The sequence below is a fragment of the Thunnus maccoyii genome, chromosome 15 (genome assembly GCF_910596095.1).
Source record: "Thunnus maccoyii chromosome 15, fThuMac1.1, whole genome shotgun sequence".
NCBI lineage: Eukaryota > Metazoa > Chordata > Actinopteri > Scombriformes > Scombridae > Thunnus > Thunnus maccoyii.
This window is the reverse complement of record NC_056547.1, coordinates 30,971,358-30,985,787: the sequence shown is the minus strand read 5'-3', so window position 1 is coordinate 30,985,787 and position 14,430 is coordinate 30,971,358. Positions and strand designations below refer to the sequence as shown.

Below are 14,430 nucleotides of genomic sequence, written 5' to 3'. Positions count from 1 at the left end.
GCGAGGTTGTAAGATGGCTCCCAACACTGCCCATCCTGTTGCCACTGGGCCCACCAAAGCCCTGTGTCTCAACAGAGATTCTGTCCGCATGCTGACGCCACTCTAAAGTCCCTGGAGTCCCAGTCGAGCATTCCTACTCTTGTGCGAGAAACCCTGAACTACTTGTTGAGACTGCTGACAGTGAGTTGCTCCTCCCATACAGTGCTGCACCGCTTAGGCTGCGCGGCAGACCCAGGCACCTGTGGAGGTAGCTACTCTTCCTCTCCAGGGTCTCCACTGTTGACAGGGTTACCTCTTACACCACAAGAGGCCAGAGGACTCGAGGTAAGATTCCATGTTTGTAAATACAAGCCTTGAACCTGCCAGGTAAATGAGACTTACCTGGCACCACTACTAATGTGGTGAGCCAAGTCTCAAGCTCCTTGATGGTTACTTGCAGAGAAATCTGATTTCCATCCAAAATCACAGCTTTAACATGACTGTATTGCCTGTCTTTCAGTTTGTGATTCTTTTTCTTTGGGATACTCAGTTTTACTGAGCTTGATCTAGTTGGGCTGCGCATGTGGCCAGAACAAAGGGCCAGGTCTGTATGTCCACACAGATGCCTGACCCCAGGCCTTCATGAAGCCGCCACTGCTGTCACTGTCACTGAAGACCAGTGAAAAGAGTGCCAACTTAGTCAACGAGAATCCGAAATGGACTTCAGTTCCCAGCAGGCTTAGCAAACTCGCAATTATGTGTAATGTCTGGCTTGCTCAAACTCTTGTCTCCCATTGGATGAGACCCACTAATAACCCACAAATGGTGGTGCTTGGATTCCCCCTTAGTGGTTGGAGCATCACACCCCTCTAGGAGTAATTCATTAAGCCTAATCACCTTTCCTTCCCCTTTTTCTCTTTTCCGTTTTTAATTTTCTTTCTTACATTGTGTTATCAGAAATGACCAAAGAGCAGTAAATGATTGTGCTAAGGTTAATGCCTTGAAGTATGATGTTTGATATGTAAAGTTCCGAAGTGTAGCTAGACTACTCAGAAGTCCCCTGCCCAAATGTTACCTCAGTTGACTGCCCAGATACCAAAGCCCTTCATTCTATGACCTGTGTGAACTGTTTCACCCCTTTTTTTTCTCAGGAATATATGGACTGTGCGAAACCCTCGAATTACTCCCAATTCACAGAACTGTTTGGCCCTTGGGTTGCTCTAAAGACTGTAGCCAGCATTCCATTCTTCAGACCAAAAGGAGGAATGTTGAGCAATGCACGTGGCCAGAATAAAGGGCCAGGTCTGCGTGTCCACACAGCAGCCTGACCCCAGACCTTCCTGGGTCTCTCACTGCCTAAAACCAGTGAAAGCAAACTCGAACCTACGTGTGACATCTGGCTTGCTCAATCTCTTGTCTCCCATTGGACAAGACCAACCGATAACCCTCAAGGGGTCCTGTGACATCACTGAGGATATAAAGTTGACAGCTGAGCAGAAATCAATGCTTTTTGTGTGGCTCGTGTGAAGGCCTGCAATCTCTCCTCGCTGGTCGAGCTTTAGATTTCTTTGTGTTCATCCCAAACGTAATTCCTGGATCTGAAGAAAGACTGCTGTGCAACCCATTAAGAGGGTTATATTTGGGCAGTAATAGGTTATTAATAGTGGGTTGATTGCTAATAGTTTGTGATACCACGGACTGCATATTATTGCTGCTATAGTATTATTGCTGCTGCTGTTGGTTTTGGTTGTGTTTATCACACTAAACTCATTGTAGTGCTTGTCCAACTGCTTGGACTGTTTTGTGTTAGCTTGCCATTGTGTGTGTCACTTCTCTGTGGAAAAAAAGCAAGTGCCACTTTCTCCTCACAATCACTGAGATCTTTTGTTCTTTGGTGCTGTCACCCTCTTTTCTCTACTAACCCCACCTGCATTTACACACACACACACACATGCACACACACACACACACACTACTCTGCAGTCAGAAATGTGTTGCAGAGCAACCAAGATGCTCAGCATTGTTTGACACCATTTTGGTGATCAGAGGCATGTGGCTGATGGTTTTCGCCATTTAATCACAGCCCCTGCTTAAATCTCAAGGTCAACCCCATTGACCAGAACTCTAGTATTACGTAACCCCACGTGGTTCACGCCCACCATCTTGTCTGGAACTCTCGCATGCCTTGACCCCATGTGGTTCACGTCTGCCATCTTGTTCCTCCTCCTTTGTATTTCACATGCCCCCCTGCACATGCACTCTCTCTCACACACACACATACACACACACACATTAATCAAAATTAATATTTTTTTATTATTAATAATATTTTTTGGAAAATATTTTTTTTCATATTTGATTTCTCTAGCACTCGCCACGCATATGTGCAGTGTCATTTGTGAAGGCAATTCACATTCAAAGCTCCAGTGTGGGCTAGTAAGGTTGTTGTGGTTTTGCCCCAGAGTTAATAGTTTTTAGATCCCTAACATTCACATAGCTGTTACTCACCAGAAGTGGTGAAGCCATCTTATTGACATGCAAATAGGACAAGTTGCAGGGTAGTGTAATTAGCGTAACACTCACAAGCCACAGGCTGAGGCCTTTCACCTGTGCATTTTTGTCAGCAGTGTGGCCAATCACAACTTATCAGACCCACTGGATATTGCACATTTACCTCAAGGACAATGAGTCGCCTGAACACCCACATGACCGGAGCTGAAGCTCCTCAGGGAACAGACGACCTAGCCCTGCAAGATGTGGTCTCCATCCTCCTCCACTTCTCCACAGAGAAGGACAACCTTGACAGAAAGGCTGGTTGACATGACTCAACCAGCTGAATGGGAAGAAAGAGTGCCCCCTCACAGAAATGCTGGGCCAAATGTTCCTTCTGCAACACTGCAGAACTCAGCTTCAAGCCGTGGAGGAACAAGAGCAGTATGCCCAGCTGCAGTGCAGCTACCATGCTGTGCAGAGCAACAAAATGAGCCAGCACCAAGAAGCACAGGACTCCCACACTGAGGTGGACGTATGCAACAGGATATCGAAATCCTGCATGCACGGGTCCAGGAAACCCAACCAAGCACAGAGGGCTGCCGCAAAACGGTCCAGGCCTGTCAGGTAAGTACAACTGCCAACACAGCCACACAAGGGACTCACAGCACAGCCCCGGGCCTCAAAGAAATTCACCCTCTAGACTCCCTCTGCCACAAAGAGCCAGCCGAGTTGGACGAGGCCACTCAGTTGCGCCTGGAACTTTGGGCTACACGGGTAAGGGGAGCGACCATGCGTCGGAGGTATGAAGTCACCCAATTAAATGAGCTGGCCACTCCAGCTAACCAAGAAACATGCACTAGGAGCCCAGCAGTCCCCAGTAGTGTAGTATTTGACCTCATCCTCCTTGATAGCTACCAAGAACCTCCATTGGCTCACGTAGCGGACACAGGGGCCCGCAGTGCACCCCAATCCATCCTTAGTCATAACACTCTGCGTTACAATAGAACTCTGTTCTAATAGCTTTGCAGATATTGCTAGAGCGATGCTCACCCTCAGCAAGCCGCTACAAATCAAAACCTGCAATGTAAGCATCACCAGCTAGATGCAGAATAAGTCGCCCATCACACAATGTGTGTGTGTTGACATAACCTTTCAAGAGATGTCTCTTGTGCATCCCATCAACATCTGTATCCTTGATACAGAGCCATTACTCATTGGCCAGAACCTACTGGACCAACTGGCCCCACTCATTGACTGCCACTGTGGACATATTTGGGCTCAGGTTGACACCCCAAAGCCACTTGGTCCGGAGAGCACCCCGCTAGTCTCAGACAGACAAGTTGCCATCATTCAGGAGTCCAGAGACCCCTTGTCACAGCTCATGCCTCTTCAAGAGCCTGATCTTGGCTCTGATCCTTCCATGCTGCTCGTGATCTCATGCTGCCGGCTGGCAGCCAAACTTCCTTTTGTGACCACAGGTATTTCCTTTGCTTGCTGAAAAATGTGAATTCAGCAGTGCACAGCCCCTGTGTGGTCGGAGGCATAAACCTTAATGATATCTCAGTCCCAGATGCACTCCTAGCTCTCTAGTCTGAGAAATCCACTATCAGTCAAGACCTGTACAATGACCTGTGTCAGTGCAGTTCTCCTCCATTCTTCACGCAGCAAATTCACTGCCTTCTTTCCACGGGGTCACCGCAAACCTTTATCAGAGCGATTTGGGTATGCATCCTCTCTGGATTGGAAGGTAACAAGTCATCCACTTTATGAGCGTTGTCCCTTAAGTCCACCCCTCTTTCTGGGGGTGGACCTTCTTGTCAGGCTCAGTGCCCAGCTGGAAACAGTCAACCAGGTTCTGTGGTCCCAGGCTGGCACCAAAAATGATTCCCTGACCGTAGAACCTGAACACGTCGTCAGGTCAGACCATTCCCCAGGCATGTCTAGTAGCCAGCGAAGTTGATGTGGTTATTCCTGCATAAACAGCAGACATCCCCATCTGCCTCATGTTCCTTAGGGGACAGAAGATGCCTGGTTCACAGACATTTTTCCAACCTTTGCCCTGCTTCTAGGAACTCAACCTGACAGTTTGCGGCATGCCCCTGCTTGAATTGAATAATCGTTCAGCTGTTGTTTCGAATTCTGATTCACATCCCAATTCAGGTGACAGTGCAGTGACAGTGCTAGGGATGTTGACTGACAGCTCAGTTCATGACTTCAAGCTGACCGTGCCTGTCATAGGAGAACTGCCTCCATCCCTAGCCAGAGATGACAGTCTTTACAATGTCCTTATCATCTTACTGACCAAAATGATCACCATCACCCACCACAAAATGCTGCAGAGTAAAGCAATCTGGAGCGCTGTTCTGGGTCCCAAAGGTGACATGGTTTTGTATGCTTTTGTGACTCAGCCAGAAGGCCTCAGGTGCTGACGGGACCCAGTCACCACCAGAGGGACTCTACCGTGGCTTTGAGACTGAGATCGAATCAGCAGCTCACAAAAGTAGCACTGAGGATGGAAGATGAGAGAGACATGCTTCAGAAATGGTTCCGCGATTTCCGGCTGCTCTTCTCTAGAGACTCACATGATTGCGGAGTCACTGACCTCCACATCGTTCACATTTCTACTGACCCAAACGTGCTATCAACATTTGTATTCCAGTAAATTATCCCACTGGCTGCATACAAATTGATCCAAAGGATTCTTGACCAGTTGCTGCAGAAGCAGATCATCAGGGATTGCAACTCGACATACAACTTGCCGATCTGGCTGGTGTTAAAGCTGAACAGCAAATGGCGCCTCACCATCGGCTACCACCCACTGAATAAGCAGGTCCCACTTTCCCACTGGCCCATGATCCACTTGGATCAGGAAACTGGCTAAGGTGAAAGGGGCCCACTTCTTTTCAACTGTGGACATAGCCAACAGTTTGTGGACAATGAGAGTTGACCCAGATGACCAGTAAAAACTCACCTTCTCTTTCGGCAACCGCCAGTACACCTGGAACCATTGTCTATTTGGATGCACAAAATCCCCAGCCAAGTTCAACATCTTCCTCCACTCGACATAACAGTAGTGTCTTTGAGGATTTTCCCTATTTGGAAGTCACCTGCCCAGATGTCACTGCCCAGACACCAAAGCCCTGCATTCTATAACCTGTGTGAAATCTTTTGCCCCTGTTTTTCTCAGGACTGTGTGAAACCCTCAAATTACCCAATTCACAGAACTGTTTGGCCCTTGGGTTGCTCTAAAGACTGTGGCCAGCACTCCACTCTTCGGACCAAAAGGGGGAATGTTGAGCCATGCACGTGACCAGGTGTGCGTGTCCACACAGCAGCCTGACCTCAGACCTTCATGGGGCTCTCATTGCCTAAGACCAGTGAAAGCAAATTTGCACTTACGTGTGACATCCAGCCTGCTCAAACTCTCATTTCCCATTGGATGAGACCCACCAATAACCCACAAGGGTTTCTGTGATGTCACTGAGGATATAAAGTTGACAGCTGAGCAGAAGTCAATGCTTTTTGTGTGGCTTGTGTCAAGGCCTACAGTCTCTCCTTACTGGTCAAGCTTGTGTTCATCTCGAACATAATTCCCAGATCCGAAGAAAGACCGCTGTGCAACCCAGTAAGAGGGTTATGTTTGGGCAGTAAAAGGTCATTAATAGAGTGTTATTTTAAGCTTAATTACTAATTGTTTGTGATACCATGGACTGTGCGTCCAGTTGTGCTACTGTGAATGCTTTTGAAGTATTATTGCTGCTGCTGTTGGTTTTGGTTGTGTGTATCACGCAAAACTGATTTTGGTGCATGTCCAACTGCTTGGACTGTTTTGTGTTAGCTTACCATCATGTGTGAGACTGTTGGTTGCCATTAGTTGAAGTCAGACCATGGCCCATGAATAAGGACAATAGCACGCTATGTCTCTGTGGAAATAAGCAAGCGCCACTTTCTCCTCATGATTGCTGAGATCTTTCTTCTTTGGTGCTTTCACCCTCTTTTCTCTACTAACCTCACCTGCATGTACACACACACGCATGTTTTGATGGTCACACACACATGCTTCTCTGCAGTCAGACATGTGTTGCTAAGCAACAGAGACGCTCAGCATTGTTTGACACCATTTTGGTGATCAGAGGTGCCTGGCTGACTGGCATGTGCAATTTTATCACAGTCCCTGTTTAAATCTCGCAGTCAACCCTGTTTACTGGAACTCTCGTGTGATGTAACCCACATGGTTCAGCCCGCCACCTTGTCCGGAACTCTCATGTGACTTGACCACACCTGGTTCACATCAACCATCTTGTTCCTCCTCCTTCCTCTCTGACATCCCCCCTGCACACATACTCACACATACACACATACACACACACACATACACACACATCTCTACTAGTGCTGTATGTTATTTTGCTGTTTAATACCACCAGGTAAGAGCTCAAATTCAAACCCTCACTGTTCATCCTATAATGTTAATATCCCTCAGATGTTGACATTCTTGGATGAATGACCTCAGAGTGGTGACCATCATCATCATCATCATCAATAATTATCTTTGATAATTATTAATATATATAATTATCTTTGATAATTATTAATGATTAATAACCATACTTGCTCCTAACTGAGTCCCAACAGTCTTTACGGTAACTTGACAAATGTTATAGCAGTGGGGATTCTATGTGGTGTGGCTCTTCTGCTCTCATGTTAGTCCAATAAACTACCAGTCACATCTTGCCAGGAACTGTAGGAAGTGACTAGGGCTGCAACTAATGATTATTAGTTGCATTTGTCAGCAAATGTTTGTTTGTTTTTTTTGGTAATAAAATAACTAAATCCATCATTTGATTATGAAAATAGTTGCCAAATATTTTTTTGTCAATCAACTACTTGATTAATCATTGCAGCTCTAGAAATGATCTCCCTAAGTAAACTCCATAAAAGTTGAAATTAAAACTACCTCCACTGTTCTCATCACTTGTTTATGAAACCTTACTGCTGACAACGAATAACCTTCTAGCACATAAGTTAAGATGTTTGTTGGATGGTTTGTAATCTCATAATGAACATTGCAGCCTCTAGGGATTGCTAGCAAAACCCTGCTTCACACTGACACATGCACACACACTCACATAGTGGGACACACAACCACAGTCAGGAGAAAATAAAATAGGGATGTTCCTATGAAGCAACAGGCCAGTGCAACTGGGAGTGGGCATGCTCATTAGCAGGCCTCACCTTGACTGGGTTGAGGTTGGTTGTCATGATGATCTTGTGCAGTGGTCCTGCCAACCCAGGGGGCAGTTTGGGCTCCCTCTCCAGCCCCTGTGGTCTGGTGTAGTAGTCCAGCCTCACCCGCGAAAAGAAGTTGTTGATTACTGTTACACAGTCATGCTGGCCTGGAAGAATGTACAGGTGGAGATGTAATCGGCCTTACAGTCACCAGTAACTAGCAGTACAGTCTTTGCCTGTCTCACCTACAAAAGCTGCCATCTGAGCAGCAGTGCGACCCACAGAGTTCACCAAGTCTGTCTCTGCTCCTGCGTCCAGCATCATAGAGGTGATGTCCGTCTTCCCTGGAGGAAATGGAATCAGTGGTTTAATAGTAAGAAAAACAGCACAGGGTGCATCAACAAATATTAAACTAAAATGAGGGTTAATCTTAGTTTTGTTAAACCAGGATCAAATTCATGAAAAAGCAACCTTACAGTAGCTGCAACAAACTCGAGTAACACACACTGTGGTACCTGATAGGCCGGCAAACATGAGAGCGGTGTATCCATATTCATGCTGGTTGCAGTTGACATCCGCCCCATGCTGAAGCAGCAGACGACACATATCTGCCTTGCCCTTATAGGCTGCATGCATCAGTGGAGTCATGCCATACTAAAGAGACAAAAGGGAGAGGGAGAGAAAATATTCAATTAGGAGTGAGTTAATATGTATGCTGATGAACCTGGAAAAATCAGGTCACAAATTAACTTGCAGTAAATGTCAGTTTCAATAAACTGCCAGCTTGAGCATCCAAAATGTGGCAAATAATAATGTCTTAATATGCAATAATGTGTCCTGGGTGAATTGAAAATCAAGAGAGACATATTTTCCCCCCAAGTCAGGGTTAGTTCACAGGAATAGTTCAATGTTTTGTAAAGTATGTCCATTCTCTCTCTTTCTGAGTTAGAGATGAGAAGATTGATATCAAAGTCATGTCTATGTCAGGACAAGGTAGTCTCACTTTAGCATAAAGGACAGAATCACAGGGCAGAGCTAGGCATTGTCCAGTGTTCAAAAATACAACTTCCAACACCTCCAAAGCTCACTAATTAATACAATGTATCTTGTTTGTTTAGAGACACGTGTACTGTACTGGGGAGATGGATAAACAGTTGTTCAGAAAAAAAGTAAATGTTTTTCCCAAAATGTTGAACTATTCCTTTAAATTTCTTTATATGACTGTATTTGCAGGCAAGCCTTTCAGAATAGTAGACCCTGATTGGCAAACACCAAACAAGATAAACCTGCTGAGTGGACACTCATTTGCTGAGTGGACCTTTCAGTAAATGAAGCAAACTGCTCTCTTAGAGGAGCCAATCAAGAGTTCAGTTTTGATGCATAGTTAGGGACTTGGGGAGGGTTATGCATTTAGGTGTTTTGCTAAAGGTAGTGTAATCAGAATTTTTTTTTTTGGTGGATATTTTAATTTTTTGTCAACATGGATTTGTGTTTTGTTTTGTATTTTCATTCTTCCCTTGTGAAATTAATGGTAAAAAAAAGAAGAAAAATCAGATTTATTATTTGGAATCCAGGATGGGGTGACAAAAATTGTGCACCTTCAGCCTCTCAGCAACAACACAAATGCCTGCCTGTGCCTGGTTTATTCATGCAGAGACCGTGGTAATGACTGTGCATTTAGTAGTTCTTGGTTTAAAAACAAAGAGTGGCTGGAATAGTTGGTAAATAGGAAACACCATTTTCTCATGTTTGCCATAAACTTGGTGATTTTTAATTTCCCCTCTATATTTGTTGGCTATTTGAAAACTGTTGTTCCATTAACTTATTAAGAAATGAAGTACACCATCTTAAATTTTCAATTAATAGTAATAACCCTTGGGAAGGTCCCCCCTCCACATCCTAATAATTTTTGTACAGACCCTTGGGGCGGCTGTGGCTCAGGTGGTAGAGTGGGTCATCCACTAATCAGAAGATCGGTGGTTCAATTCCCGGCTCCTCCAGTCCGCATATCAATGTGTCCATGGGCAAGATACTTAACCCTGAATTGCTCCTGATGGCTGAACCATCAGTGTGTAAATGTGTATGAATGATTAGATTTCCTCTGATGGGCAGTTTGGGACCTTGCATGGTAGCCCCTGTACCATTCAGCATATGAATGTGTGTAAATGGGTGAATATGATTCATGGTGTATATGTGCTTTTAGTGGTCGGAAGACAAGTACAGTCCATTACCATCTACCTTAGTTATTTACTTATTATTTAGACTTTTTAAAAATGAAGATGAAAGTCATTTGCATCATAAATTTTCCTAAATTTCTTGAATCTTGCCTTACATCACAAACTGTTGTTATATGATGACTGTGAGGGATGTTATGTGAAGCACCTGATTCTGACAGAGAGGCTGCCTGAAGAAGCCTGTGAGCTACATGTAGTGGTGTGTTGCTATTATCAAACACCTTCGAGGGCTGAATCTGCCTCTCATGAGTCGTATCCATATGTCTCCATCACAATGGATAACATATGTTACAGTGCCATAACTGTTGCATTATGAGTGGGGGGTAACACATTTTGTAACAGGAGCTTCAGGTAATTCAATATCACTTTGAGCACCACAAACCAATTGCCACTGAGCTCCACTGTATCAGCAAATTAAATTCAAAGAAAAGACTTTTTTGTGGCAGTTTCTCAGTCTTGGGATCAGGGCCACATACAGGGTCACTTCATAAGCACATAGGGTCCAGGAGGATATATATCCACAGTGTAGATGTTTTTAGATAAAAATGGCTTTTCATTATTTCCATTTAGGAAATCCTGGTCTTGAAAATAATTTAGAAATGTAAATGATACTCAGTTTACAGGACAACACTCTAATTGCTAAGATCATGAAGATTTGGGGATGTAAAAATAAGGATACAATAAAGAAATAGTTGAAAAACCGAGAGTTTCTTTAAATATTGATGTCAGTGTAATTATATTGATATATTGATTTTAAACCTAAATACATAAATTATTTTGCCATGAAAGTTCATTTTCTAGCTTGGAACCAGTATTTTGAAAAGAAACCTCTTAAACTTACTTTCTTCTTTTTTAAAAAATTGAAAGCTCCAGAAAAAGGTAATGTAGTAGATCTTGAGTTTAAAATACTTTATAAACTTTTATAAACTTCCACAACAACTGTCATTTAAAAGGAATATGTCATCTATTTTCATACCTCATCCAGACAGTTGACTCGTACTTTGTTGCTACTGAGCAGCTGGGTAGCTTCATGTACATCTCCTGCAGAACAAAATTATTACAGCAAAAATCAGATCAAACATCAGTACAGTTCATGTGAATTTGGTAATGTTTTATCTTCCAGGTCTGTAATTTCTGAATAATTCTCTAGTAATTTCCTGAGAGGTTTCCAAGAAAGAACTATACAATCTGGTACTAATTATGGGGAAATAACTCCATTTAAACTTAGATGAATATTGACTCATTATTATTTTAATATTAGAAACTTTAGTCATATATGTTTCATTGCATGCTTGTCTGTAGACAAATGTTGCATGTTCAGCTGACCTGCTCAGCATTTACTAACAGACTCCCTTGGTTATATAGACAATTGATTAACCACATGTACAGTATATCAATTGAACAGTGTCTATTTTTCCTATAATCACTGCCGAATTACATCGTCTTTCAGAAAACATCAAAGTTATTTAAAAGTTATTTAGAAATGACATACACATAAAATACGATTACAATGATTTTGTTGTACAACATGTTGCTGTGGCCTCCCAATACTCCCTTTTCTTTTTTAATCTACCGCTGATGTTTGACAGTTACCAGACAACCAAAGCCTTATTGCAGACAGCTTAACAGTTATATTACTGGTTTTAAGCAATGTCTATAAAATTATCTAAATCTTAAAATGGTCCAGCATATGTAATTAAATGTACAGGTATGCACCATGTTTGATTTAATTTAAGTTTTAAGTTTGAGTTAATTCAAGTTTTCAGTACTACTTACCAGCAGCAATAACTTGCAGGATTTTCCTCTCAGATGCTGACAAATCTCCCTTCTGAGGTGTAGCCATCCTCTGCTGATCAGCTCTGCTCTGGTCTGATGTGATCTCTGTTCTGCTGTCAGTGTAAACAAACTCTGCTGTTTGTGCTGACGGTCACAGTCTACAGGTGGATTGATAAATACAGAGGACACAAGCGCACTGCTGAAGGATGAGCCATCCTTGGGACATACCACTGCAGCAAAGAAAGGGGGAGACACTACCGAGTAGACTGCTCAAGTTGTAAACTTCTAACTGTCCCTTGTTTTACTTTATATCATTTTTACATACATTTTGGATGTCCAGCTCTGCCAGCTTACTTTGGCTGCGGTGTTAAATGTTAAATACTTTGTTAAAGTCCAGAATCCCCCAGCTAAGTGTTATGGCTCATGCTGCCTGCAGACTCATAAACTCTGTTCACAGACAATGAAGCTAGTTCCACCAACTACATGAACCACGAAAAACTACAGGTAAGACAGCCTGTGTCAGAGTGTACTGTCACTAGACACCTGTATTAATTTAACCTACAGCTACATTAATGTTCTCAAGGTTTTTGAGTGAACCAAGTCAGCACTGAACTTGATACACATCTAAACTCAGTGTTCAGTACAGACTGCTGGTGAGATTCTTTTTGCTTCATTTATTTTCAGTGTCACTGTCATATTTAGGCTGTTATGGACAGTAATTGTTGAGATACAATGCAATTAAACACATGGTGTCAGTTTTAATTTTGCATTTTAACATTGTTACTCAAATGTCATCAGATTGATTCCATTTATTCAATTTTAATACTTGAGGTTAAAAGTATGACTCTTTAATTGGAAATGTAATTAAATTGATTCAGTCAGCAATAATTAATCACATACACCATGGCACTAGGTCAATGGAGGAACATAAAGGCAAATGTTTGAAGTGACAAACTCAAGTTCTCTGCTTTAGTACAATTTTGAGGTACATGTACTTTACTTTTGTATTTATATCACAGGTATAATTATTAGTTATTTTGCATATTAAGATTGTACATTCAAAACTTGACCAGCTTCAACAGTAAAATAACGCTTACAATTACAATAAAAAGAATCCAATAATATTGTATATAATAATATAACAGTGGCAGGGACCACTCTGCTACATAATGAATACTGTTACTTTGGATTCTTTATATTTGCAGATAATACTTTGCAGGACTTTTACTTGAGTATTTTTTGTTATAATACGGTAACATATGTGAGAATGAAAAAAGACAGGAACAGAAAATTGTCTTTGTAATCAATTAAGTCTGCAACTAACAATTATTTTCATTTCCAATTAATCTGCCAGTTATTTTCTCAATAAATAAATTAATCATTTTCTCTATTAAATGTCAGATAACAGGGAAACAAGAAATATATAGTTATAATTTTTTTGAGCTCATGGTGACATTCAAAGTCCTTTTTGTATAGCACATAAAAATAAAATGTATCATTATTATTATTATTATTCAAATGTCTAGTTTTGTCCAATCAACAGTTCAAAAAAAGACATTCAGTTTACATCAAGTGTGACATATAAAGGCTTCAAATTCTCACATTTGAGAAGCCAAGCAAAAAAATTACTCAAATGATGAATCAATATCAGAATATTAAAATATCAAAATATCAAAATAGTTGCCAATTAATTTTCTGTCTGTTTTCTCAGACACTGGTGTGATTCCAAGCTATTTTTGTGGAATTTGCATGCTCTTGCTGCATAAATGCCCCTTTTCCACTGACTTGATAAAGCATTCTTCAGCAGTGGCTGAGTCATGGTATTGTAGTCCTGCTAAGTAGCAGCACCAAATCATGATGACCTTGACCATAAACTGAGCTGTGTCATTGCCTTGTGGTTCATGTTGTTCTTCTGGGTTTCCTGTCACACTGACTGGCAGACTCTGGATCCCGATAGCCTGGTGTCACAGTACATGCTGGGATTGGCTCCAGCCCCAGTGACCATCTCAGCCAGCTATAGAATTTACTACAGATAAAAATCAAAGGTTCCTGACAGCATCTTAGAGGTTCATGATCCTGTCAGTGACACCTTCCACACACACTGTGATATTACCGCACTGCTTTGACATTTGCTCTGACTGATTGACAAGATTTACTTCCCTGAACTTAATGAGGGAAAGGTTATTTTTAGGCCACACACAGCACAGCTCATGGCTGAGGCAGGAGTTACTACAGTACGTACATGGATACTGAAGATCCATGTACATACTGTTTCAGATCTGTTCCTTAAATTTACTTTATCCATATTATATATATACATACACACACACTATATATATTATATTATATATATACATACACACACACACACACACACACACACACACACACACATAAATATATATATATATATATGTGTGTGTGTGTGTGTGTGTATATATATATATATATATATATATATATATATATATATATATATGTATATATATATATATATATATATATATATATATATATATATATATATATATAAAATCTCACATCTGAAGTAGTGTGTTACGATACAGGGATCTTAATTCTCTGCTTTAAATTAAAGTCACAGACAATGATATGCTGATAAATGCATATTTATTTAACTAAAATGGTAAAGAAGTGAACAAATGAGGTATCAATGCAAACAGATAAATGAATAATCAACCAGAATGAAGGTAATATGTTC

At 41.7% G+C, this 14,430-nt stretch overlaps 1 protein-coding gene across 1 annotated transcript in view; it reads right to left on the bottom strand.

Annotated features, from left to right (window-relative positions):
• Window positions 1-11,778, bottom strand: part of LOC121912575 (ankyrin repeat and MYND domain-containing protein 2-like) — a 28,491-nt gene extending 16,713 nt beyond the window's left edge. Inside the window, exons 1-5 of the mRNA XM_042434786.1 lie at window positions 11,712-11,778; window positions 10,912-10,976; window positions 8,217-8,355; window positions 7,947-8,045; window positions 7,708-7,868 (exon numbers count right to left, since the gene is read on the bottom strand). Coding sequence (XP_042290720.1) covers window positions 7,708-7,868; window positions 7,947-8,045; window positions 8,217-8,355; window positions 10,912-10,976; window positions 11,712-11,778 — 531 coding nt within the window. The remainder of the gene's footprint in view (window positions 1-7,707; window positions 7,869-7,946; window positions 8,046-8,216; window positions 8,356-10,911; window positions 10,977-11,711) is intronic.
• Between the last annotated feature and the right edge of the window lie 2,652 nt (window positions 11,779-14,430).